Source organism: Mus musculus, chromosome 13 (assembly GCF_000001635.26).
Source record: "Mus musculus strain C57BL/6J chromosome 13, GRCm38.p6 C57BL/6J".
Lineage (NCBI taxonomy): Eukaryota > Metazoa > Chordata > Mammalia > Rodentia > Muridae > Mus > Mus musculus.
The window spans coordinates 42,945,546-42,972,274 of NC_000079.6; the positions used below are offsets into that span (position 1 = coordinate 42,945,546).

The 26,729-nt window shown below is 44.7% G+C and overlaps 1 protein-coding gene across 12 annotated transcripts in view; it reads left to right on the plus strand.

The window, feature by feature from the left end:
* Positions 1-26,729, plus strand: part of Phactr1 (phosphatase and actin regulator 1) — a 458,153-nt gene that overhangs the window by 265,172 nt on the left and 166,252 nt on the right. For all 12 annotated transcript variants that reach the window (XM_011244395.3, NM_001302635.1, XM_006516905.4 and 9 more), the window contains one exon: positions 11,072-11,236. In XM_011244395.3, the coding sequence (XP_011242697.1) occupies positions 11,072-11,236 (165 nt within the window). The remainder of the gene's footprint in view (positions 1-11,071; positions 11,237-26,729) is intronic.

Consider the following 26,729-nt stretch of genomic DNA (forward strand, 5'->3'; position numbering starts at 1 on the left):
GGAGGAGAGGGAGAGGGAGAGGGAGAGGGAGAGGGAGAGGGAGAGGGAGAGGGAGTGGGAGTGGGAGAGGGAGTGGGAGAGGGAGTGGGGAGAGGGAGTGGGGAGAGGGAGATGGGAGAGGGAGTGAGGAGAGGGAGTGGGGAGAGGGAGAGGGAGAGGGAGAGAGGGAAAGGGAGAGTTTGTCTGCATGCCTCACCTATTATGTGATTGTCGTAGGGAAGCTTGTGATCAGTTATTTTCTTCTACCATGTGGGTCCCTGGAATCAAATTCCAGTCATTAGCCTTGGTAGCAAGCATCTTTACCCATCGAGCTATTTCAGCAGCCCAAGAAAGGACTGTACCTCCCTGTATAACTTGGTACACTCTGGGCAAACCTCTTGAACTCCTCTTTTTCTTCTTCCTGGCAACAACAAAGAAGCCATCACTGCATTGCTGGGCCTTTAAGACTTTCATAATGTCCCTCAGGGACACACTAACTAGTCCTATCTGTAATTGACTTGGGATACCAAGAGTTAAAGTAAGCTGAAGAGATTTATAACAGACATTCTTGGAGCCTTTAAAAGGCTAATTTGTAATGTGACTAAATGTGTTTTAGTCATAATTAGAGGGAAATAAAGTTAGGAAAATGTATCCCTACAGGATGGAGATGTTTGTGAGACCCAGTGAGATAGAATGAGAATCTGACATTTTGAATGAATCACTACATGAACATTTGGGTGTTTTAAAAGGATTCCCAGCAATCTGAGGGGTCAGGACCAGAAGATACCTAAGCTTCCTCTCAGGCGCTCATGTTCCATGCTCAGCATTTCCCACACAGAGTAAGAATCAATTTAACCAGTGTGTCTGTCTAGTCTTGCACTGTCAAGTTTGTGGTCTACTGGTTAGGAAACTCTAGGCACAGTTGAGACCATGCAAAGTCTGTGTCATTTCCCAAGGTGTAATCAAGTGGTAAAGGGATACGGAACTCCATTCCTGGAGATGCTGCTCTCCACCCTGTTGTCTACCTGGTACCAAAGAAGCCTTTTTGTATTTACTTGGCACCCCACTTTCTACCACAAAGAGAATTGTCAGAATATCCCTGCTGGATTGATATGCCAAAGTAGCTGAGAAAAATCAACTTAATGAAAGAATGACTTATTTTAGCCCCTGGTGTCAAAGGCTTTGGTCCATGGTCACTAACTCTGTTCTTTGAGGACTTGCCATGAAGCATCATCAGTGTGCATCCCAGCAGAAAGCACATGGTGGTGTGACACTGATCATCTCACGCTGACCGGGAGGGAGGGAGGGAGGGAGAGAGAGAAAGAGAGAGAGAGAGAGAGAGAGAGAGAGAGAGAGAGAGAGAGAGAGAGAGAGTTTGGATCACAAGAATCCCCCTCCCAGGCACAGCCTCAGTGACCTAACTTCCTCCCATTAGGTCTTAGCTATTGCCGGCTTCACCACACTCCAGCAGGACCATCAGCTAATACTGAACCTTAAACATATGTCCTATGGGAGCATTATGATCCAGCTCAAAACAACTGTTAGACCCTCTAAGTTTTAGCATCCCTACTTCACAAGGAAGACACTGGTGGAACTTTCTCCGGATGACACAATGAATGTGGTTTGCACAGTAGGCTTTGGGTAAAGTTAGGAGACTCTCAACACAGTTGAAACTATATACCATTTTAAAAATTCATGTCCTTCCCTTTGGTTTGCAAATAAAGAGTGTGCCCTAACGTAGTCTAACCTAACTGGAGGAGAGAGTTATTGGCTCATGAGAGAAAAGTGTCCAGGGTTTAAATCATTTCAGATCCTACTCGAACCAAGGCTCCATGTGACATAACAGTGTCTTGTCACCCAAGTCATCCTTTGTTCTCTTTTCCTGTCCTGACTCAGTTCTAAGTCAGCCTCTCCCCTCGAAGTGGCAGGAAGGTCACCTGCAGCTCTGAGCCACAGGACATGTATCCACCTGAGGACTAGATGCTTGTTTTTATAAATAAAGTTTTATTAGAACACTGTGTTGCACATTTGTATAGGTTGGCTTGTGATTGCCTTCATGGGGCAACATCAGAGATGACCATTTACAATAGAAACTGTCTGGTCCATAGAGTGCGTTTACTGTCTGGCTTAACAGAAAGAACTCACTGATCTCTGTCAGAGACATCAGGCTTAGCTGAGGTTTGATTTGACTCTGCAAGGCACTAATTATGTCACTGCAAGAACATTAGACCCAATGAACAAAGAGTCCACACTATTTAAAGATTGTCTTATGGATTAACACCGGCTTTCCACATTCATCCACAAGCTAGACGACTTCTGGTGCTGGGTCGCGCACAGTCTGTGGATCGAATGAGCAAGAGCTTGTTTGCTAAGATTCTGCAGTCACTACACATGTCAGTGGTAAAAGATTAAATTCCAGGAGCTGCAACAGGAATTTTGCATTGAGTGTCTCAGGAGGAACTCTGCTGATAACATCTAGCATCTTGGTAATTGTAACACCGCGTCTGTGTAATTGAAGGATTAAATGGGACCTACTTCTCTGGCCTCGTAACAATGCTCTGTATTCCTTGACTGTCTGTGGTCATGGACCAGAAATAGCCTCCTCATCTCCAGGCCATGCTTCTGAAATATAAAGCATTTGGCACAACAGGATCATCTCTTCTCAGCTTATGAACTGTTCACTAGTAACTAAAGCCAGATAAAAGACTTTTCACTTTGCAGCTCCAGTGTTGACTATGGCAGTACCACATCTGGTCTGTAACCCCTCACAAAGTTGTAACCTGTCAGTTAAGAGCCCCAACAAGATCCAGAATTGAGTCTCGATGCTTGGTCTCATCCTTGAGTAAATCACTGAAGGTAAAGGCAGTTAGTCAGCACAGGACCACATGGCCGCCTCTGGTGTTAGGATTAAAGCCAGAGTCTTTGGGAAACCCTTGGAAAGAAGCCCTCTGATAGAGGCTAAGAAGAACTCAGGTCCACCATAACCTACCCAGGGGGGACATTTAGACTCTCACTGCCTTGGCTTCAAAATCAACATTGTTCTAACTCTACAGGACATATGTCATTTTCTAAGAAGCATGTTCAAGCTTATTCCAGTCTAAACTGGCACCGGTTGGTCTTCTCACTGTAGTCCATATCATAAGCACTTGGTAGAGAATGCCCTAGAACCCTTAGTGCCCTGGTGGTCCAGTGTGGGTATCCTCCACAGATCCTACAGACGGGTATGCATAGGGTAAGATTACAGTCCCTCCTCAGCCAACGCTCAGCTCGAATCTGTTCATCCTGGCCTCTGTTTTGTAGCCTTACCATGTACAGAAGACCGTTGCTTCCCTCATCCCTGAAGACCTCTTGTGGCCTGGTCAGTAACACAGTGTGGAAGAGCCAGGCTTACACAGTGGGGAGATGTTTCCAAAATAGGCATAGCTTAATGAAAACACATGTGCCTCCTTGCTTCTGGGAAGCTACTGCCTCCTCTTCATTAACCCCCTCCCCAGTGGCCCCAGTGGTACCGTGGGGACACCGCAGGTCACAGCCTCAGAGAGCAGTGTGAGGGTTTGGAAAGGTGATGTCATACGAGTGCTTAGCACAGGGCTGGCACGGAGGCAGTGGCTAAGGAATGGCAGCTGTCGTTAATACTGTCCCTGTCACCATCCGTGTCATCCCTGGTATCCTTGTCATTGTGTTTTCTGTAACACTGTGGTAAATACTTGTATAAAATCCACTTACAAGGAGGAAAGGGTTTGTTTTGTTTTCACTGAACAACTTTACACACACATACAATCTAATTTGATCAGATTTACTACTAATTAGTCTATTCTGACCCCTCCCTCTCCTGTAGAATTCTCTTTCGATTTCCAAATAGTCTCCCTTCAACTTTCTCGTCTCTTTTGGTGATCCATTAAGTCCAATTAAAGGTGCACAAACACAGATGGCAGGCTATGAAATGGAGTACCAGCAACTTGCCAGGGGTTTAACCTCCGAGGAAAGTGACTCCCCCTGCCCCAGCAATCATTAGCTACCCACACCTTCCTAAGGAGGAGTAGCACCCATGAGCATGAGCCCACCCCTACCCATGAAGGAATGTGAATGGACCTGATCGAGGGCTGGTCTCGCTTGGGTAAACAAGGAGGGAGTTTTAATTCAGCCCATGCCTTCAGAGATTCAATACTCACAGGATCCTGTCATCTTGGGCCTGTGATGAAGAAGAACATCATGCTGGAAGAATATACAGTCTGTTTGCTTCATAGCAGCCAGGAAGCAAAGAGGAGACAGGAAGGAGTCAGAGTTCTGACACTCCCTCAAGGAAAAACTCACAGGAACCTTTCTATCACTGGGCCCTACCCCTTAGAGGTTCCACTGTCTCAAAAGTGCCAGTGTGAGACTAAGCCTTACCATACGGGCCTCTGGGTGACACCTCTGATTTACATGCTTAAGTCATTAGCGGGGTCATCGTCATCATCACCATCATCACCATCGCCATCATCACCTTCTTCATCATCGTCCCTAGCCCTGTCCCACTCAGAGCCTAAGGGAACTACTGTTGCGTTTAGAACAAGAAATAGGAAACCTTGTTCAGGTCTTCATTTGGATCCTCCACTTGGCACACAGGGACAGCCTCTCAAGAGGCCCACATGCCCTGCTCCTTCTGCCCTTTCCATCTCCAGCAAGACATCAAATAGCACAGGCCGTGGCTCCCTTCTGACCCGTAGCCCAATGGGAGGATGAACAATTGCTGCTCACTAGGCTGTCAGAGCTGTGCTCAGAGGGGGCATTTTTATTGCTGTTTTCTTTGTAATTTTGCACATGTCCACAGTGAGGTTATACACCATCCACCCTTACTCCTCCCTTCCAACTTCCTCCACATCACACCCCCTCATCCCAAGATTCTGGGAACACTGCAGGAGAGTGGACAGAGACATTTTAAGGGAGTTGAAGGTCTGGGAAGACTTCTGCAAAACAATGTCTTCTGGCCATGACATGGTCATTGTAGTCATGAACTCACTCCACGGAGCTGTGTCTTCCTGACCAAGATGTGCACAGGATCAAGGCGGTTGACATTCCAGCATGGGGGAGGGGGGCTCTAAAGGGGAGGGGGCTTTTGAAAGCCAAGGCACCCTGAGAAATGCAGTGGTGAGGATGCCAGGTGAAGTGCTGTGTGCCTACCTACAGCTGACACATGCAGGCACAGTGCTCGGGTACCCCATGTTCACACAGAGGCTTTGGGTTCATCAGGAGCAAAACCATGCAGAAGGCAAATACGATCTTTCCCTGAATTTCTAAGAAGAAAGAAAAAAAAAATGTGTCTTCCATACATTTCCCTCCAGACTGAATGGAACCCAGTGGTCAGAGAGACCCAGCTGCCTATGAAAGACCCTTGCCTTGCATCTGCTGCCGGGAAGTCCCCAGGAGATGCTAGTCCGGGCCTCCCTCTGCTTGCAGGCTCTGAGTTAGCTCTGTTGCCTGGCTTTCCTTTCTCCCTCCTGCCATTGAGACTGAGAACAGAGAGTTTTGGCAAAGCAGCCTTTCTGTGATCTGTGTTTAAAAGGAGGCTGATTTCAGCTCCACTTCTGGCCCACGCCCCTTCCCTTCCTCTTACCTTTGTCCCATTATCTCTCATATCCCTGAATCAGGGGAGTACTTGATCCTGAGCTCTGTTTTGTTTTGCTTTGCTTTGTTTTGTGTGTCTTCCTTTATAAACCGAATTCACAGGTTGGCCTTGTGCCTTCCAGGTTCATTATCTGATGGCAGAGCAGCCAGGTTGAGAGCTAGCCTCCGCCTGTCAGATGAATTGCTGAAAATGTTGTATGAGTGATTAAAATGTAAATCAATGAAGCCTAGCCAGCTTAGCAATCTTCCGCACGTAAGGACTCCGTATCTCGAGTTTAATCATACACTTATCAAGGTTTCAGATAACTGGATTCATAATTATGCCTTTATAATGCGTTCTCTGCTTTATAAATGCCACTCCGAGTTTACAAAAGCACTCTTAATTGAGGATAATTATTTTAATACAACACTTTCAGGATAAATTTTTGTTCATTGCTTAAAAATGGAGCTGAGAATCGCTTTGGTCATTGTCTTACTGCTGTGATGAGACACCTTTGACCAAAGGCAACTTGGGAAGGGAAGAGTTTATTTCAGCTCACAGCTCCACGTCCGTGTCCATCACTGAGGGAAGTCAGAGCAAGAACTCAAACAGGGTAGTAACCTTGGAGGTAGGAGCTGATGCAGAAGGCACAGATGAGTGCTGCAAACTGGCTCGATCCTCATGGCTTGCTCAGCCTGCTTTCTTACAGCAGCCAGGACCACCAAACCAGGGTGTGGCCCCACCCACAGTGGGGTGGGCCCTCCCACATCAAGAAAACTCACCACAGGCTTACCTACAGGCCAGTCTGGTTGGGGGCATTTTCTCAATTGAAGTTCCCTCTTCTAAAATCCATCGTATCAAGTTGACGGAAAACTGGCCTGCCCAGTCATAGTGGTTAATTTACCTTCATACCTTTCAACGCCAGTTGCATCAAATACAACCATTCTTTTGCCTATTTTAATACAGTATAAATTGGTAACAACTATAAGAAGTATATTCATGTCTGCAGGTGCTTTTGTTGTTGTTGTTTGTTGTTGTTTTATTGGGTATTAATCCTGGGACCTCCTTATGCTAGGCAAAGGCTGTACCGCTGAGCCACGCCCTCTGCTTCTAAGCCATAGCAGTGATTCAATGCAGCTGCCGCCACTGCAGAAGCAGCAACCCGAGAAGCTGGAACTCTCTAAAGAAAAGGGGGTCCAAATTCGCTGTTGTGCCATAGCCTAGTTGCCCATTCTAGTTGGCTTCCTTTTCCATTTTGATTATAGCCTGTTTTTAATTTCCTTTTTTTAAAAAAAAAAAATCTTAACACCCTTTTTGGCTCTCTGCAATGCATACTTGGTGAAAACCTCCTGAATCTTCATCTTCTTCCCTCAGCCTCCAGTCTGCCCTCCCCGGCGCTGCTGGAGGAAGCTCCCTTCTGCCCACGTCGGATGTGATGCACACAGCAGAAGGACTAGTGATGCTGAGCACTGCTGTGCGCGGGTCCTCTCGTCTCTTCGTCTTCCTAGAAACCCAATTCCACAAGCTTCTCCCCCTCTTCCCAGTGTCTCCGTCCCTTGCGTTCCTGAATCCTACAGTGTGCAAGATGCTTAACAGTAGATGGTTTCTGTTCTCCTTCCTGGAAAATTTCTTAAAATGGTTCCCCAAGACCTAGGGTCACATTATCTAGCGCCAATGTCCTTGACCTTGAGCTGACAATGCATACCATTTACTCCTGTTCTCGCCAATCTTCCATTTACAGACGTCAGCATCGTAGTTCTGAAAGTCCCAAATTTTAGTCCTTCTTTGCACTGCCCCTGATTGAATCCCATCTGTTGTTTCTGACTCCTGGCATGGCCTTACCTAGGTACTAGTGAGAATGAGTACTGTGGCTTTCTGATTATTCTCTTTGACACCTGTTTCCTTATATGCCAGTGTGTCTATTCTTGTCTGCTACAGTGACAGTCCTAAGGAACATCTGATCGCTATCAGTAAACTACAGCATCCTGATAGTGTTAGCCTTTGTGATGTTGTGACAAACACCTGGGGCAGTTTTTTTTTCTTTGTATTTTGGCTTGTAGTTTGGAGACTTTGGTTCACACAAAGCTGCCTGCATTGCTTTGGGCTCACAGGGAGACAGGGCACCTGGCAAGGAGTGTGTTGTGGAGCCAAGTCGCTCACCTCATGACAGCCAGGAAGCACAGAGACAGAGGAAGAGATGTAGGAGGGGCTGGAGGTCCAGTCTCTTTGAGCATGCTCCAAGTGACTGCTTCCTTAGGTCCCACTTCCGAATTTCCACCGTTTCCCAATAATGCCATCAAATTAGGAATTTGTCAGTAAACTCACCCATTGACGAAGTCAGAAGCCTTACGATTTACTCATCAAAAGTTCTACCTAGAGGCACTACTGAATTGGGCTTTCAGCACCAGAAATGTTTGGGGGTCATACTCATGGTACCTTCTCAAACAAGACAGCCTTTACCTGCCAATCAAAAGCAAGCTCCTCCTCCAAGGGCTCTTCATCTCTTTTATTAGATTGCACTCATTTGTTGGAGGCCTTTTGCCCAAAGAATGTATCTTCTAGCACTTTCTATACCTCAGTCTCAGTGTTTATTGTCTACCCTATGTCCTGGTATAACCTCATCAGTTAGTATGTTCTGATTTAGATACTGATATAGCTCCAGTCTCCAGTAAAAAGTGAACATTTGATACATATTTGTTTGTCAGGTACTCTTTGTAAAATTTCCATACTTCCCATCTGATCCTGAGATTAAAATCCAGTTGCATAATAAAACCCCATCGGGAGTTCAGGTGAGCTGTTTCCAGATTCCTCCAATAATAGCTCTACACTGATGTCATTGTTGGGTTCAGTCCCTTAACATTCCAAGATGGGCCATATTTGCAGCCCTCTTGGGTGTGTTTCTCCTGCTGGGCATCTCCTTCTACTTTTTTTTCCCATGGGAGAAAATTACTTTTCTCTTTCAAAACTTAGAAACATGAGATCTATCTCTCTCTCTCTCTCTCTCTCTCTCTCTCTCTCTCTCTCTCTCTCTCTCTCTCTCTCTCTCTCCCTCTCCCTCTCTCCTTCCCTCCCTCGCTCCCTCCCTCCCTCCCTCCCTCCCGGGTCTTCTCCAGTACCAGGAATGCACATTAGTCTTAGTGTTTAGGCTGACAGCCCCTGTCTCAGTGTTGGACACCTGACCTCTGTCTCTTCTGGCCCTCACACCTGCTCTCACAATGACATCTAGCACGTCTTTGTGTCTTCCCGGGAAGTAGGCACAGTGTCTGTCACTACATTAAATGGTCAGTCAGTCAAACAGCAGGACAGAAAAGCTGTCAGTGTGCTGAATCACGTGCAGATGGTCACCAACTACAGTTTAGACTTCAGATCTTTCACTCTATGGTGGTGTGAAGGTGATATGTGAGGTAGAGACTATGCCTTGCATCTTGAGTTCTGTTTCTCTCATGATGCTGGGTCAGACCCTTTCCAGCAATTCTCACAGCATCAGCGAGCATCTCTAGCAAGTCAGCCCCAAGGAGAAATGCAATGTTCTGCAGTTCTCTCTATAGCGAAGCAATACTACCATAGGTAGTACTGGTAGGTCACATACAGTCAGTGAGTTTGGTATTTAATGGCATTTTAATTAATCATCTGTGACTCCCTCCCCCATCCTCAGTCTAAGAACACGTGGAGTTGAAGGACTAAGAACCCATGGCTATTCTTACCCCCAAAGTTGTGCCTCATCCACTGTGTTCCTTGTGTTAATAATGTAGGTTCCACTCTGCTGACCTGAGTTTGGGGGTGGGGATGTCTCCTGTCCTTCAAGTCACTTAGGTGGTCCTATGACCTATGAATAGACTTTGCTTTCATATATCTCCCAGGTGCATTGATGGTCCTTAAATCCTTCTTCCCAGAAACTGCCATCTAGTCTTGTGGCATTCGTATGGCTGCCACAGGAAATCACCTGGCACATAGTTGATACCCTCTGTATTTGTCGGGGAAGGGATGGTTTATGTTGAAAGCATGTTCAAACCCCACCAAGCAAACTCTCCAGCCACACAGTCAAGCTTTTAAGGTCTATGTTTGATGTGAAGACCAGGGGACATTTTTATGAAGATAGTGTTGGAGGACATGCACTATGGTTCAAATTCACTACAGTTTTAGATGGGATTTTGCTTTCTGGAAGGTTGATTTGTTTTTGCTCTCAATTCTGCCCAGGAAGCTAATTTATCTTTCCATTCTTATCTTAGAAATTTAAGTTGGGGTGTATAGTTAGATTGATGAAATATGTAAATACCCATGTAACTTGGAAGAGTTTGTCTTACTCGATGGTAAAAGAGGCTGAGAGGCTGTGGCCTTTAAGGAAGGTCCACAACCCTTCTTTATGAAAGACTGAAAGGCTTAAGAGGTTTGTCTTAATTAGTTTTCCATGACTGTAACAAAATACCTGAGCTAATCAGCTTATAAAGAAGAAAACTTTATTTGGAGCCCACGGCCAACTGCTCCTATTGTTTTGAGAGTGTAATGAGGAAGTGAGCCATGGATATGGTAGAGCAAAGCAGCCCACCACCTGGCTACCAGGGAGCAAAGAGACAGGAAGAGGAGGGGCTGGAGTCCCAGTATCCCGTTGAAGGGCACACCCTAGAACTTCCTCCCAGTGAGCTCCATCTTCTGAAGATTGCACTACCTTCTGAGCTGAACACATCGGACTTAGGAGACCACTCCAAATCCTAACTATGGCAGTGTGGTTATTGGGATCAGTCTAAGTGTTCCCTAAAAGCAAGACTCCAGGATAAAAGAAGGTAAAATTTATAAAAATCTGACGAAAGTGTGAGTGGTTTTAATATTGCCCATTTCCCATAGGAAGGAATCACTCCCTGCCTAAACCCCAGTGCTTCCAAGGTCTAAATACAGCAGCAGGGCAGTAGGAAGTCTCGAGCAATGGGGTCGTAGAGACAGGGTCACCAGAAGAGACAGCACATGAGTATTTCTTCCTCCCTTTCTCTCAACAAAAAATTTGGTGGAGGTTAAATCTGCCACATAGCAGTTGAGAAATTACCACATTGATAGTTAGACCAACTCTAGATGGCCTTTGGGGAATTCAATCACCTGCCAGGGAAGCCCCTGAAATCTTCATCTCCTTCCCTGACAGCTTAGTGAAGCATGAACAAATCTGATTGGGACATTGGCTCATGCACACAATCCCAGCTATTCAGGAGACTGAGGCAGGAGCATTGCTTGAGACTTGGAGTTTGGGGCCAGTCTGTATGTCACAGTGAGAGCTTGTCTCTTTAAATATAAGCAAATTTTGGCTAAAGGTGTTCTAGATCACTAGGCTCTGGCTGACTGTCCCCTAGCTTTCAGAACACGTTGGTATGACTTCCATTCCAAAAGGCAAGCAGAGCTCAAGTCACGTGCTTTCTGTTATCTGTCACCATGGAAAACGCAGGCCATCTGTGAGGCTCCCATTTTAACACATATCTCCCCCTTTCTCTTTATTTCCATCACTTTCTTGGGAAAAACAAGCCGAGGAAGTGGAGAGGCTGGCAGCCATGCGTTCCGACTCGCTGGTCCCAGGTACGCACACCCCGCCCATCCGGAGGAGGAGTAAGTTTGCCAACCTGGGGAGGATTTTCAAACCCTGGAAATGGAGGAAGAAGAAAAGTGAAAAGTTCAAGCACACGTCAGCAGGTAAGGCGGCTGCTGGCCTTATTTCTCATTGGCTGTTTATTGAGTTAAACCCGGTCTCTTAATTTGTACGATTTCAATTACCATCAGCTATCTGATGCAAAGCAGAAACTCCAGGCTCGGAATTGCTCTCACCTTTAGTAATTTCCGATATGATAAGGAATTGTTTTTAAGTCTCAACTGCTTTCCCACCTTTCAGGGACATTCTTCTTCCCTCTCATTGGCTATTCTTCAATTTAAAAAAAATGACTGCTTTTGTTTTATTTATAAATTATGTGAACTTGGAATTCCACCTTTTCTATAATTGAATACTTTCATTCAGCCCAGACTACCGTTTCTTATTAGTCACCTCGTTTTTCACTGCCCTAGTGAAAGTCAACACACAGCAGAAAAAAAAAATGACTTAGGTACGGTTGTTGGTGGATAAGATCAGGTTATTTCACGGAGGAAGAGACAAGGCAGAAAAGCAAAGACTGGAAGTGAATCCCCACTGCATTGTGAAGTTAACCATGCGTTTCCTAACTCTGCAGCCAACTGGGAAATGTTGGGGGAGATCAACTTAACCTGGAGCAGAACTGCCTGGGTTCAAGTCCTGGTTCTGGTATTTTCTGGCTCTAGGAGCTTGCTTAGTTTATTTACCTCTACCTCAGTTTTCTCATCATTAAAACAGGAGGGTAAGTGTCAGTACCTTACGTGAATTTTTACCTGTGGAGACTTGATTAGCAACATGAAGATGTGGAGAGAAAAATTGTATAGAGAATGACAGGAAGTATTTTATCCTGTTGGTTTTAGAGGAGATGATGGGAAATCTGTGTAGATTGGATTTGGGTTTATCGTAGCCTTGGGGTTGGTATACCAAAATACTACCCACTAGGTGGTTAAAACAAGAGAACTTTATTTATTACAGTCACAAAGACTTTTAAGTCCCAGGTAAAGTTGTGAACCATGCTGGAGACTTGCTTGTCTGGTCTCCATCTTGCCGCACACACATGGACCTTCTTTTTTCTGTGGCTACACAGAGCAATTGCTGTCTGGTTGCATCTAAGGGGGAACTTACCAGAGGCCCCCTGCTCTTGACCTCATCTAAGCCTAGCTAGTCTCCAGAGACCCACATCTCTGCCTCCCTTCACATGGGGGCTTAAAGCTTCTGTATATGACCTTGAGAATAACCGCAAGTTAGTCTGTAAGCCTTTGCTTCTCTCCATGGATCCCGTCACTCCCTGGGCTCTATGCCAGGCTTTTGTTTTCTTCTCCCACCATTTTCTAAAAACTCATCTGCTGCCAATGCAAGCAAAAAAACAAAGGGTTTGAAGTGGGCGTGGCTCTCGACAGACACGCCCAGTGCCTGCTTCCTGAGCACCAGGGCCCTGCAGCTCTGATTGGCTCCATCCTGAACCGAGAACGGACTTGTCTAAACCATGGACTCTCTGAAACAGTCCCTTCACTCTGACTCTGCCTTCACCTCCTTTTGGATGAATACTAATGTGCTGGTGTCAGATAACTCTTGAGGTGTTAAAAATCTGAGAACTAAGCATGTCAAGCACTTTTGACTCCCAGCCTTTATCCAGTAGATTTGCTAACTTTAATTTCTTAGCATTATTCTTGTGCTTGATTTGGCAGCTAAGAATACCATTTATACATGATTTCAGCCTCTTTTTAAAGACTCAGCTCCTAAATGGGCATAGTTTCAAACTGATACACACACACACACATACACACACACACACACACACACACACACACACACACACACACCTGGACTGAAGTGCAGCCATCAGACCCCGCCAGAGGTTTCTTTGTGCAGTGGTTGGCAGCTACTGTGGAAACCCAAAGGTCAAAGTGCCTGCGGAGTGCTCAAACCATAAAGGGTCATCTGTATTACACCTCCTCACCCCGCACTGCAGGAAACATCACAGAAGAGGGGGCAGAGAGATTGTGAGAACCAGAGATCAGGGAGAAATTGGGTGAACTGGCCTCCTCTGTGTTTGATGGAACCTCTGTACACATGAGCTCACAGCAGCTGTGGTTGTCTACAGAACACCTTCACAAGATAAAAACCAGTTGACATCCCGGCCCAGAGCAGGGAAGGGCTTGTGTCCGTATTAAAAAAAAAAAAAGAAAAGAAAAAGAAAAAGAAAAAGAAAGTAGAGAGGCAATCTAATGAAATGTACTCTGTGGACAACATCAGGCAGCACACACTAGAACAGAAAAGGAAATGGGTGTGTCCTTTGAGGACCTACTGAGAGTTGTTAGCTGCTGAGGAAGTCAGTTATCTTTAAGGCTGTGGTCCCTGGTGGTTGCCCAGGCTCCAGGGGATGGCCCTTAACCCATGTGTGTATGAGTACTAATTGGACTCAGTGAGTTATTATGTATAAAATGGGGGGAGGGGAGGAGAGAAAAGGATTGAAAAGTAGATCTAGGAGAAGTTAGGGGTGGAAGGGGTATGCGAATATGATTAATATACATTGTAGATAAGTAAGAAATTCTCCAAGAATTAATAAGAATATTAATAAAAAAATAAGAGACATAGCTCCTGGATTAGAAAGCAGAGAGTAGACTATGGGACGTCTTCTCACCCTGATAGATGGATGAGCAAACCCTGCTACTGAAGCTATTCTAGCTTATTTAAAGTCCCATGTTTCACCCTGGGTAGCACCCTTTCTTCTTAATTGGATTTCAGGATGTTCTTTATCACTTCTGCAGAGGGAAAACTTTGTGAGCTCGTGCTCAGCCCAGAGGGATAATTTTGACAAGAAGGGAGAGTCAACAGGATGAATGTGTATTGGTATATAGTTGAAAATGTTGACTTTCCTGTGTGTGGATAAGTCACAAACACAAGAACTATACGGGAGGAGTCCCGGGTTATGAGAACGCAAACTGGCCAGTCCTTTTTAGCTGGATGTGCATATATTTATCTTGTATGTGTATGCTGTTAAAGACAAGTCATTATTCAGTTGCATTTATCAAAGCTTACGGTTAAGATGGGCTCACTGGGGACCATCATAGTAGGTAGAGTGACCTTTGCAGTGGGGTCCTTCAGCCAGAGAGAGGGGGTGGGGGTGCATTCAATTTCACTCGGAGGTCCTAGGAAGCTGAATGAGGATGAGATGAGGGTGAGTGTGTGGGCAATGACTAAGAAAAACATCTTCAGGAGCAGAAGAAATCCTGGTTTAATCGACCTAAGGATTTTTTTTTCTTCCTGAAAACAGAACAGGATGATAAACATCCCTGAGAAGAGGTGTAGTATAAGATAAAGAATCCCCCCACTGGAGACGGAGGTTGGTCGTTGTCTTCGTTTGGATTTTATTGCTGGAAACAGACACCATGGCCAAGGCAACTCTTATAACGACAACATTTAATTGGGGCTGGCTTACAGGTTCAGAGTTCAGTCCATTATCATCAAGGCAGGCACATGGTGGCATCCAGGCAAGCATGGTTCAGGAGGAGCTGAGAGTTCTACATCTTCATCTGAAGGCTGCTAGCAGAATACTGACTTTGAGACAGCTAGGATGAGGGTCTTAAAGTCTATACACACAGTAACACTTCTACTCCAACAGGGCCACATCTCAATAGTGCCTGTCTTACTTAGGGTTTCACTGCTGTGAACAGACAGACACCAAGACCAAGGCAAGTCTTATAAAAAAAAAAAAAAAAACAAACAAATGAAAAAACATTTAATTGGGGCTAGCTTACAGGTTCAGAGGTTCAGTCCATTATCATCAAGGTGAGAGCATGGCAGCATCCAGGCTGTCATGGCACAGGCAGAGCTGAGAGTTCTACGTCTTCATCCAAAGGCTGCTAGTGGAAGACTGACTTCCAGGCAACTGGGGTGAGAGTCTTAAGCCCACACTCACAGTTACACACCTACTCTAACCAGGTCACACCTATTCCAACAAGGCCACACCTCCAAATTGTGCCACTCCCTGGTCCAAGAATATACAAACCATCACAGTGCCAATCCTTGGGCCAAGTATATTCAAACCATGACAGTCATGTATTAAAGGTAGAAGATTCTGGCGAAAACTGGAGGTGCAAAAAGGGGGACACAGAAGCCCCTGACCTTTGCCAGTCCCCTCCACTGCTTCCTGATAGGCAGGGATGTGAACAAGAATCCAGATGTCTGGCTCACAGCAGTTAGCACAGTGCTAGGAAGATCTATAGGCCTACACAGTGAGACCCCATCTCAAAGCAACAGCATCAACAAAAATAATTTAACTGTGTTTATACTTGCAATTCGCTTATTATCAAGTAAGGTTTCATTCATGGTCACTAGGAATGTTCATGTGTTGTTTGGAAGGTAGCAAGGGTTAAAATAGTCATTGGATTAGTAAAGAGAACTCCCATAGATCGACAGGAATTACAAGGGTTAAAATAGTCATTGGATTAGTAAAGAGAACTCCCATAGATCGACAGGAATTAGAAAATCCAATGGACTTCGAGGCCCAGACATGTCAAAGAATTTTAGACTATCTGTGAGGTTAGTGGCAGAAGCAACTGGAAGAGCAGATAGACATGAAGACAAAACCCGGATCCTCAAATAAAGGCTCCTCAAGACAGTACTGTATGGAAGCAAAACACAGACCACAACCATAGTATAGACTCAAATGCCTGCATTTCTCATTTGTAAAATTTCATTCTGACTTACTTTGTCAGTCAAGGAAGACAAGGGACTTCCCTGCTTCAGTTTCATATTCAACTGCTAAGCTAACAATTTCTTTGGACAGCTCTCCATTCTTTTTCCAAACTGAGAAGTTTTAGTCCACCATCTTTGTGAGTGACTGAAGTACCACCATGGAGCTGAGTCGCACACATCAAGGGTGGCTCTCCAGTCCTTTTCTCCTTCCATTAGTAGACACTCCTGATAACAAGCCGTGGCATCCTGGGACAGCAACTCCCAGACAGTAGTCACTGCTTGCCTGTTTCCCTCCCAACTGTGAGTCATGCTGGCACGTCCATCCCTGCCCAGCAAACAGCAGTATGACTGAGCAAGAAATAGTGGCACTCCATTGGTGGGACCCAGAAATAAGCCATTTGCTTTTGCACAAGGTTTTTATGTGCCAGAGAATACAAATAGAACAGGATTTGTGAACAGAATGTCATAGGGAGTCTCATAACCAAAGAACACCAGCTTCTCTTTCGGCTCCTGAGCATTCATTCTGATGGAAGTGTTTCTTATCCTGAAAGCTTCCAGTGCAGTAGCAGCCAGCCCTTAACCCTGGCCTGGGAAGCAAAGACTTCTTGCTGCTGGCTTTCCCTTTCCCATAGAGCCAGGTCAACCATGACTCAGAGTCACTGTTGACATTACAATCCATTTCCAGGAAGTCCCTATCATTAGATCAAGTTCCTTAGATAGAGAAGACGGTCTACATTGGAATGTTAGACAATGCCTTTGAACCTGGTATGATGTATAGGTTTCTGGGCTCTTCTGGAAGTCTGTTCCTGATGCTCAAGAGGACAAGCCCCTGAGCTAATCTTTTTGTTTGTTTGTTTGTATTTTTGGGTTTATTTTTTTGTTTGTTTTTTGTTTTTGTTTTTGTTTTTCGAGACAGGGTTTCTCTGTGTAGCCCTGGCTGTCCTGCAACTCACTTTGTAGACCAGGCTGCCCTGTGCTAATCTTAGATCACTAACTCTTCTCTACTGGGAATTCCTATCAAATCACATGATCAAGGGAAGCACATTTACACACTTTTGGAGCAGAGAAATGGGACCTAAGAGTGCATGAGGGCTTGTCTTGATCTCCCTTTGCTGTGTGCTGTTGCAACCCATTGATAGAAGATGGAAGCATCACCCTTCTCCATAAAGGCAAGATCTGCCCACCATGCAGGCCAGCTCTGCGGACTGCCGCCAGCACAGCTTATGAGCTGGAGGCTCATGTTATTCCCTGATGAGTTGAAAAGGCAAGACTGATGGACAGACAGCACTGAGACTTCTGTGCGCCTCAGCAGCCTCATTTTAAAGTTTCTTATTGTCTCCATTTTCCTAGCAAAGGAACAGGGTCTCCTCCTTCCTGGGAACTTACATTTTCTTAGACTTTTACAAATCACAGGAAATGAAAAAAAGGATCCCAACTTGGCATGCTTCTTTTATTTATGTGCAGGTCATTGTCCATGAAACTGGAATGATGAGGACAATATGACCCATATCCCTCCCTCCTCTAAAGGTCGTGGTCTGGAGGGAAGAGCAGATAATGGGGCTAGGAAGTGTGGGGCTGTATACGTGACATAAGAGAGATGCACGGAGCCTCTGAGCATGCAAAGGACACAAGCCAGCTAGTTATAAGTCACCAGGGGAGCTTCCTGAAGAACTGGATGGTTAATCAAGGAATAAAACGATGAGCACACACAAGTTCTCTCTCCTGGCCAAGAGAATAGAGTGGCACAAAGGCCAGAGAAGAGAAAAGTCTAAAGTTTGTAGCCCTCCAAAACAGCTTATGCCTTGAAAGGAATTAATGGCTTAAAGAAGGTTGGGAGGGAGAGGAGAATGGGATTTGAAGAGGTGAGCGAGGCGTCATATTAACCACTCTGGCAAGGACATGTTAAGGAGCCTGGGCTTTGTCGCACGGCAGTAAAAATATCTTTAAAGGCTGTGGGAGATAGCTCAGTCAGTGAAGTGGTTGCTATGTAAGCCCGGGGACCTTAGTCCACCTCTGAGAACCTACATTGCAAAGCCAGGTATGATGGCACAATTATAATCCAGTAGGCTAAGTCAGACAGATCTCTGAGGCTCAGTAGGCAGCCAACCTGACCACATTGGAAACTTCCAGGGCCGTAAGAGTCCCTATCTTAAAAAGCAAGGTGAGTACCATCCTAAAATGACACCCAAGATTAACTTCTGGTCTACACACACACACACACACACACACACACACACACACCTGCACACATGCCTGTGAATGCACACACACATGCAAAACCTCTCAGAAAACTGCACTGCATTTTTATAAAAGTCAGTCTTTATACCATGGGGAAAACTTAGCATGGAACCAAATGTTTTCAAGTTTATAATATTACAGCATCTACATATCTGTTTGTAACGGAAGAAAATTTACCTCAGATAGAACTAAGAAGACACCTCATTACTATCACATTAAATGTCTTATTAATTGCTCCTATTCGTTCTGGTAGCAGGTAACCCAGGGAGCAGGTGGTTGATTATGATTTTGTGGAGAAGGGAAGACAGACTAGACTAAAATAGTGTCGGCAGCAGCTGATGACGATGAACAAACCTGGAGATATTTAGAAAACAGAGTGAGCAGTATTGATTACAGATTGGGCATGGGAGAAGGAAAGAGTGAGCTGCCCTTGGACTGTTGCTGAGCAGTTAGACAGAAGGGTACTGTTCTGCCGGCCAGAGATGACCAAGAGAAGGCTTCTGGGGAAAATGATCTGTAGGGTGAAATGTAACTCCACTTGATGGAGGAGGCACTGGGGATAGAGACTGGGAATATAAAGAGATCTGGCTGAAAGGGTCCATGAGAAGTCATGGGCACCTGGATTATCCTTGAAGCCATGAGATATAAACTAGAAAGTTACCTAGGAAGCAGGAGGAGGTCAGAACAGCCTGGAGGCCATGAGTTGGGACCGAGAAGGCAGGTGAGGCTTGGCAGGTAAAAGAGAAAGCCAGCAAGTTGTGATATCACCACATCAGAGCATGAGAGTTGAGGAAAGGAGAAAGGCCAGTGCTGCAGATCCTGACACTGGACTGAGTTTCTGGAATTTTCTCTGGCAAATCACCATTCATGTCCTTGGAATAACGGTTCTGGGGAAGCCATTTGGCTGGAATTCAGTTAGCATATGGCTGATAAGTAAGATCAAGGAGAAGATATAGATTTTTGAAAGTTTGCTTGAGCAAAACGAAGAGAAAGAGGCCTGTGTGTCAGAAGGTGTTCTGTTGAAGGTTAGTCAGATCGCAAAGCTGCCCAGTTTGCTTTAACTTGGTGTTTGTGCACCAAGGGAAATCGAAACATCCACGGAGTGATTGGAAGCCAGAGAAATGGCATTTCACACATGGTGGGGCCCATGCTTAGGAAAGACAAATATCCAGGTAACTGTCAGAGTCAGGTTCCAGTAAGAAGACGTCCCATCAAGTCCAGTCCCATCAAGTCTCAGCATCTGGCTGGGTCACACGTTCCCCGTGAGTGCTTGTGGGGAACATCCCATCTGGTTTGATCCTCAGTGCTAAAAATAGATAGAAATAAAGAGAGGTCAAGCATGGACAGGCCAAAAATGGTCTTTCTCGTATGTCCCATCTGCGACTCACAAACGGAACATCTAGGATTTACAAGGCAGAGAGGGGCTCCGGGAGATGAAGGCTGTGGAAATCAGTGCCTTTATAAAACATACAGTCAATGCCTCAGAGTGATTTTTACCCAGTATTTTTGCCTATAATTCAAAACTTTTAAATGCCCTCTTTTTCCCTTACCAGTTTTGAGTTTTTGACTTCACAGTTAAAAGAAGGAGAGGAAGGAAATGAATCAAAGACGATGAAAGGTTGTGGTCTTTGAGGAACTGGCCATCACTCATAATTATTCTGCTTATCAGACTTATTTGTAGATTAGGCTAGATAACAGCGAGAGCTGAAACTCAGTTTGAATAGAGTTGGTCCTCGGGTTGTCAACTTCTGTGTAAAAATACACAGAAAAATAAGATTATGCCTTAAAACATCAACCTTGTATCCTTTCTCATGGCAGAGAGGTCGACTAGGCTTAACTAGATGGTTCTCCTGCTAGTGTGTTAGGAAGTCTCCTACACAGCTGGAAGCAGATGGGCTTGAAGTCATTTGGAGGCACACAGGCCCATCAGGGAAGTTAGGTGTACTGGCTAGTTTTGTGTCAACTTGACACAGCTGGAGTTATCACAGAGAAAGGAGCTTCAGTTGGAGAAATGCCTCCATGAGATACAACTGTAAGGCATTTTCTCAATTAGTGATCAAGGGGGGAAGGCCCCTTGTGGGTGGGACCATCTCAGGGCTGGTAGTCTTGGGTTCTATAAGAGAGCAGGCTGAGCAAGCCAGGGGAAGCAAGCCAGTAAAGAACATCCCTCCATGGCCTCTGCATCAGCTCCTGCTTCCTGACCTGCTTGAGTTCCAGTCCTGACTTCCTTGGTGATGAACAGCAATATGGAAGTGTAAGCTAAATAAACCCTTTCCTCCCCAACTTGCTTCTTGGTCATGATGTTTGTGCAGGAATAGAAACCCTGACTAAGACAGTAGGATTTACTCTCTTTCCATGCTGTCTCAGGGACTTCTATGCAGTCTCATCTCTTGGTCTCTCAGTCAGGCAGACCAGGGCTCCCAAAGTACAAAAGGGATAACAGTATTTCCTGCTTTCATAGGGAACCCAAGTTTGTTTCCCAGAAACCATATTGGACATCTCACAACCACCTGTAACCCTAGATCTAGAGAATCCAATACCTTTTTCAGGCCTCCATAGGCACCCACATATAACACACACACACACACACACACACACACACACACACACACACACACAAAACCACATCTTGTTTTAAATGACAGAATGACAGATTCAGAATTGATGCAGATTCATTATCTTAGTATCCTCATGGTTAAAGTCACAGGGCCGACTGAGAATCACAGTTGGGAGTGGCATTAGCAAGGGCATAGATACCACGGCTGTCTTTGGAGGTCAGCTCCCACTCTTGTTCAAGGTGTAACACACCACAGCTGCCTCTGAATTCTTCCTCACGTGGAAAATGTGCTTCCACTAGGATGTTGGCAACAGTGGTAGCTCTGTTGAGTTTCCTATGTCGTGTAACGTAAGCACAACTCTGCCTTGCCTTATCGATGTTAATCTTATGGCAGACATGTGTGGTTGTAGGGATTTGAACATGCTTGGCCCAGGGACTAGCACTATTAGGCAGTGTAGCCTTGTTGGAGTGTGTCACTGTGAGGGTGGGCTTTGAGACCCTCCTGCTAGCTGCCTGAGGATAGTCTGCTCCTAGCTTCCTTTGGATGAAGATACCTCCTCCTGCACCATGCCTGACTAGACACTGCCATGCTTCCTGCCATGATGATAATGGACTGAACCCCTGAGCCAGCTCCAATTAAATGCTGTCCTTTATAAGAGTTGCCTTGGTCATGGTGTCTGTTCACAGCAATGGAAACCCTAAGACAGTGGTATTATAATTACTGCTGGCACTGAGGGTTGGCTACGGGGCCTCGGGCATGCTAGTTAGGGGCTCTATGGCTGAGCTACATTGCCCCAGCTCTTCACATGGCATGGTGAACCACATTTGACAGCTAGAGAAACCTGACACTCAATAATCGCAAGTTAAACATTGCAAGGCATTTGACTTGGCTTCTATAACCTCTCAAATTAGATTGCCTTTGAGATCCACGAGTTTTGGAATTTATAATTCACATGATTTTTAAAGACTTAACTCACTGTACTTGATAGTGGAATTTCACTTTTTTTTTTTTTTTTTTGTCCATTTCTGACATATCATTAGAAAGCTGAAATGAGAAGGAAGGGAAACCTATTCGTAAAAACAGACACGGAAAGCCACATGGGACTCTTTCTTGATTGGTTTTAAAGTTGAAGGGGGCAAGATGTGATGGCCCACTTCTGTAACCCAGAACTTGGGAAGGTTGAGACAAGAGGATCCTTGGTTCAAAGCCAGCATAGGTTATATAGGAAAAACTTATCATAAAGAAAAGTAATAATAATAAAGACAGGTGGTCTTATACGTTTCAGTATGTAGCTCACATTGCTACACAAGTTATGATGTCTATTTTAATGACCTCCACATGGCGGAGGATCTAGATTTGTTGATGACTTAAAAAGCAAAAAATTAATTGAATATCCTTAATTGGAAAACTCAAAATTCCCAATGCCCTGTCAGATTTGTAACTGAAAAGAATATATTTGAAGCTTTCATTAATATAAAGAATTAAAATTTATATAATATTAGTTTGGGGTATATTTATAAGATATATATGAAACCTAAGTATGTTTAGACTTGGGTCACATTCCCCAAGATACCTCATTGTGTATATATAAATTCAAACCACTTCTGGTCTCGAGCATTTGGGAAGAAAGATACTTCACCTATACCATCCCATAACCAGTCTCATGAAAAGGCAACTGCCTTCACGTGTGTGTTGGAATGCCACCTTATTCTGCTGTGCAATACATGGGGAAAGTAGGTTGGGTAAGCAGGCATTAATCACAGGGGCTTCTGGAGTGCTCACTAAATTCTTTAAATAAAGTGTATACATATATATATATATGTGTGTGTGTGTGTATGTGTGTATACATATATACATATACATATACACATACACATACACATACACATACACATACACATACGCATACATATACATATATATATATATTGAGAGAGAGAGTGTGTGTGTTTTGCCTGCATGTATATATGTGGAATGTGTGTCTGACTGCTACCCAAGGAAATGAAAAGAGACAATTGGACCCCCAGAACTGGAATTGCGAATGGTTCTTGGAGTCAAACCCCAGTCCTTCACAAGAGTATCAAGTGTTTTTAACTTCTAGGCCATCTCCCCAGTCCCCCATAAAATTTATATCAAATTATGGACAAGAGAGTTTGTTATTTGTCAGAAGATGTATAGGTTTCTAAGCTTAGAAGCTGTGTCTCAGGAGGAGATCTTGAATAATGGACAGGAGACACATGGTAGAGCCCAAGTGTGGCCTTGCCCAGGGCAGTTTGCATTTGATAGGATGTGATTCTCTTCTCTTTGACATATGGATAAAACTGGTCCATTGTAAGGTTATTGGTAGATTACAAAAGAAAACTCTAAGAATGCCTTAGGTAAGGTACGTTTTTATGTTCCCTTATTTTTCTTGTAAAAACGTGTGTTTGGAAAACCAACACCCAGAACAAAGAATGACTTCCTTTGAGTATCTCACATCTGAGAGGCTGCCTACTTACTCCCAGTGCTTTCAGATCTTGGCAGTGTTTGCTGCGGGGATGCATGGAGAAGCCTGCTTTCAGATGTGCTGTGCAGTTCCACTGAGCTTGGGTTTGTCCTGTTTACTTTGGTTCCAACGAGTGAATTCACTAAAGCACTTCCTCCTCTCTCTGAATTCATAATAAACAGAGCAAGCCCAATGGCCCAGAGAAAGTGTGCCTTCCTGTGTTTCCTTGGTGCTTCATTGGTTCAGATGTGAATGATAGAAGAAGATGCTACAGGAGGTAGACCCGGCCAGGGCCTCCTTTTGAAACTCTGTGGCAAGCCAGAAGGCTCAGAAAGAGATGATACATAAAGTGATGATGTGCCTACTTTCCAAATCTGGAGAGTTGATTTAGAAGTCAATTGGAGTATAATTCGCACCTAAGTCTGGGAGGAGAATTATGAGACAAGCCCGTGTAAGGAGAAGATAGGAGTGTGGTCCCATAAGCGTATGAGTTGCCAGATCTGAGGCCAGAAGAGAAGGGCACTCAGGAGAAGATCAAAGTTCAATGAGGACCAACACCAAGACATTAGAGTAGCCTCCCAGTGTCCCCCTTTCCAGGGAAATGAATTCAGGGCAGAGAGGGTCCCTTGCTTCTTTGCAGAATGAAATCTCTCTGTAGCCTTCATCCGATGTTGCCTCCTTTTCTCATGAAGCACTTCTGAAGAGTCATTCCCAGTGTCATCTTCTTCTATCAACATGTCCCCCACGCCCAAATTTCTTGGCTGCTGTTGTCTTCAGTTTCATCAGAAAGTCCTAGTGTTCTTGCCCATCCAAGTCCTCCACTGCACGTCTAGGTTCTCCAGGGTGCATGATAAGCCCTCTCACTGGGGACTCCTCTGTTGTTAAGCCTAGGAATCACCCATTATCTTTCCTGTATCGCTTCTATGTTGAATACATTGTTTCAGTTTGCTTTTAGTCAAGATCTCACATAGCCTAGGCTGACATCAAACCTACTATGTAGCCAAGGATGACCTTGAACTTTTGATCCTCCTGCCTCCAACTCCCAAGTGCTGGGACTACAGATACCAGCACACACACACACACACACACACACACACACACACACACTGCCAAGGTTGATTTGTGCAGTGCTGTGGATGGAACTCAGGATTCTGTCCATGATGGGCAGTCACCTCACCAGCTGAGCTACATCCCTAACACAAGCATTAGACAATGGCTACGTGTTTCACAGTGGCACTTCAGAGGTGGTGTCACAAGATTTCATCTTCAAATGATCGCCATTGGCATTTCAGTGTGTGTAAATATATTCTATAGCGTTTCATAACATAGTTTACTCAATGACACATTTCTCAGAAGGTGTGTATATCCTTAAAGGAGGTGTGGCTTGCTTCTCTATCATCCCTCCGCACCTAATTCCTTTCTAGAGCCTCCATTGTCCACATTCAGATCTTGGGTTTGAATCCTTTGGCAGATATCACCTCTGCTTCAAGACCAGCCCTCTGTACGATACCAGATGAGCACAGTCCTAGTCTATTGTTGCTGATACTGTGGACTAATTGGATTATAAAGAAAAGAGGTTTAGTTTTGGCTCAAGGTCAGGAGCCATTTCTGGTGATAGTTTCCCTTTGTGCAGTTCTGAGGAGGCAGAAGGGATTACTGGAAGAGGACAAGTGCTGCCAAAGAGCTACTAAACTGACTTTCATTGAATACCCTATCTGAAGATGATGCTTGTCTTAGTTAGGGTTTTACTGCTGTGAACAGACACCATGACCAAGGCAAGTCTTATAAAGGACAACATTTAATTGGGGCTGGTTTACAGGTTCAGAGGTTCAGTCCATTATCATCAAAGTGGGAGCATGGCAGCATCTAGACAGGCATGGTGCAGGAGGAGCTGAGAGTTCTACATCTTTATCTGAAGGCTGCTACCAGAATACTGGCTTCCAGGCAGATACATTGAGAGTATTTTTTATTTTTTTATTTTTTTTTTTTTTGGTTTTTTGAGACAGGGTTTCTCTGTGCAGCCCTGGCTGTCCTGGAACTCACTCTGTAGACCAGGCTGGCCTCAAACTCAGAAATCCGCCTGCCTCTGCCTCCCAAGTGCTGGGATTAAAGGCGTGTGCCACCATGCCCGGGAACAGAGAATATTAAGCCCATCCCCACAGTGACACACTTACTTCAACAAGGCCACAGCTCTTAACAGTGCCACTCCCTGGGCTGAGCATATGCAAACCATCACAATGCTTTAACCTATTAATTTATTAACTCATTGGTTGCATGAATGGATTTATCTATTTATGGTGGCATAGCTCTACTTGTCCCCTAGAGGTCTCATCTGGTCTGGCCTCTTACTTGATAAAATGTGGATTAAATTTCAGTGGCTCAAGCCAAAATAAGTTAGTAGATGCTAAAATGCCTCATTTGAATCCAAACAGGCTTCTCTTCCAGAGACATCTTGACTCCATAAAAAGAGTCATTGCTCCTTTCGGGACATCTGTGATGAGTCAGGTCTCAATTTTATTTTCAAACCCAGGCTAATTACTGACATGCACTTTCGTTTTTCTGCTATCATTTAATGCATATGTTTATCTGGGTTTCTTGTGCTTCTCTGGTGAGTTCCTTTTGAGTTTTATTCACTGACTCTCAATAATTACATTATTACTAACTAAACCCTAGTCTTACCAGTAATATGACTGATGGCTAGTAGTTGTGTGTCTCCTGCATGCCAAATACTTACCGGGCTGTGGTGTAGCTTTCTCAGTGGTTTGAGAATCAATTACTCCTAATATCTGTTTTATAGACTAAGATAATGAGGCTCAGAAAAGGTAGCTTTCTCGGGATCACACAGCTAGAGAATGATAAAACTCCATGGAGATTCCGACACAAGCCCAGCTCACCTCATGGTCTTTTGGGCTTTGCCTGGGAAAAGCTCTGTGCCACAGGACTTGAAAATCTGAGAAACAGGAAGATCAAGACACCGTGTATGTCTGGATAACTTCATTTTAAATATACTTAAATTCAGGAATCTGATCCTAATAATTAGGAAAGAGAAGTTTATTGCAAGCGAGTCTTGCCAGTACGGAGGTTTCGGAAGCTGCCTAATTTGTATTAGTTTGTACTGGGGAGATGCTTGGGGGATCAGTTTTGCTGGTTTCCCTGTCCGGTTGTAGGAGACAACAGAGTTGACATTTGGCAACACATCGATTGTGACCTGGGCTTATTCAACTAAAACAAATATTTAGTAACCTTAACATTGAGAAAAGCAGACCAAGAGACCCTTGAAGGAATCAAAAGTTCTTGAAGATGAGTTCTAAAGATCGGCCTTCTTTATGCTTTCCCAGGGGAGCTGGGGGCTTGATGTGGGGATATACAATCTGTAAGGTGCCACACAATCAAATAAAGACAGAAACCATGTGCTTAGAGAGTCTGCCTGTCTGACAGGGAAGAGCAGGCTCAGGTGCTCACCTCAGCTGCCCCCCACCCTCTGCCAGAATTTTCCTTTAACACAAGTGGTAACTGAGAGCATGCTGGGAGTGTTTGGGAATAAAATTCGGAGGCTTTCTAATGATACTCAGAGGCTAGACA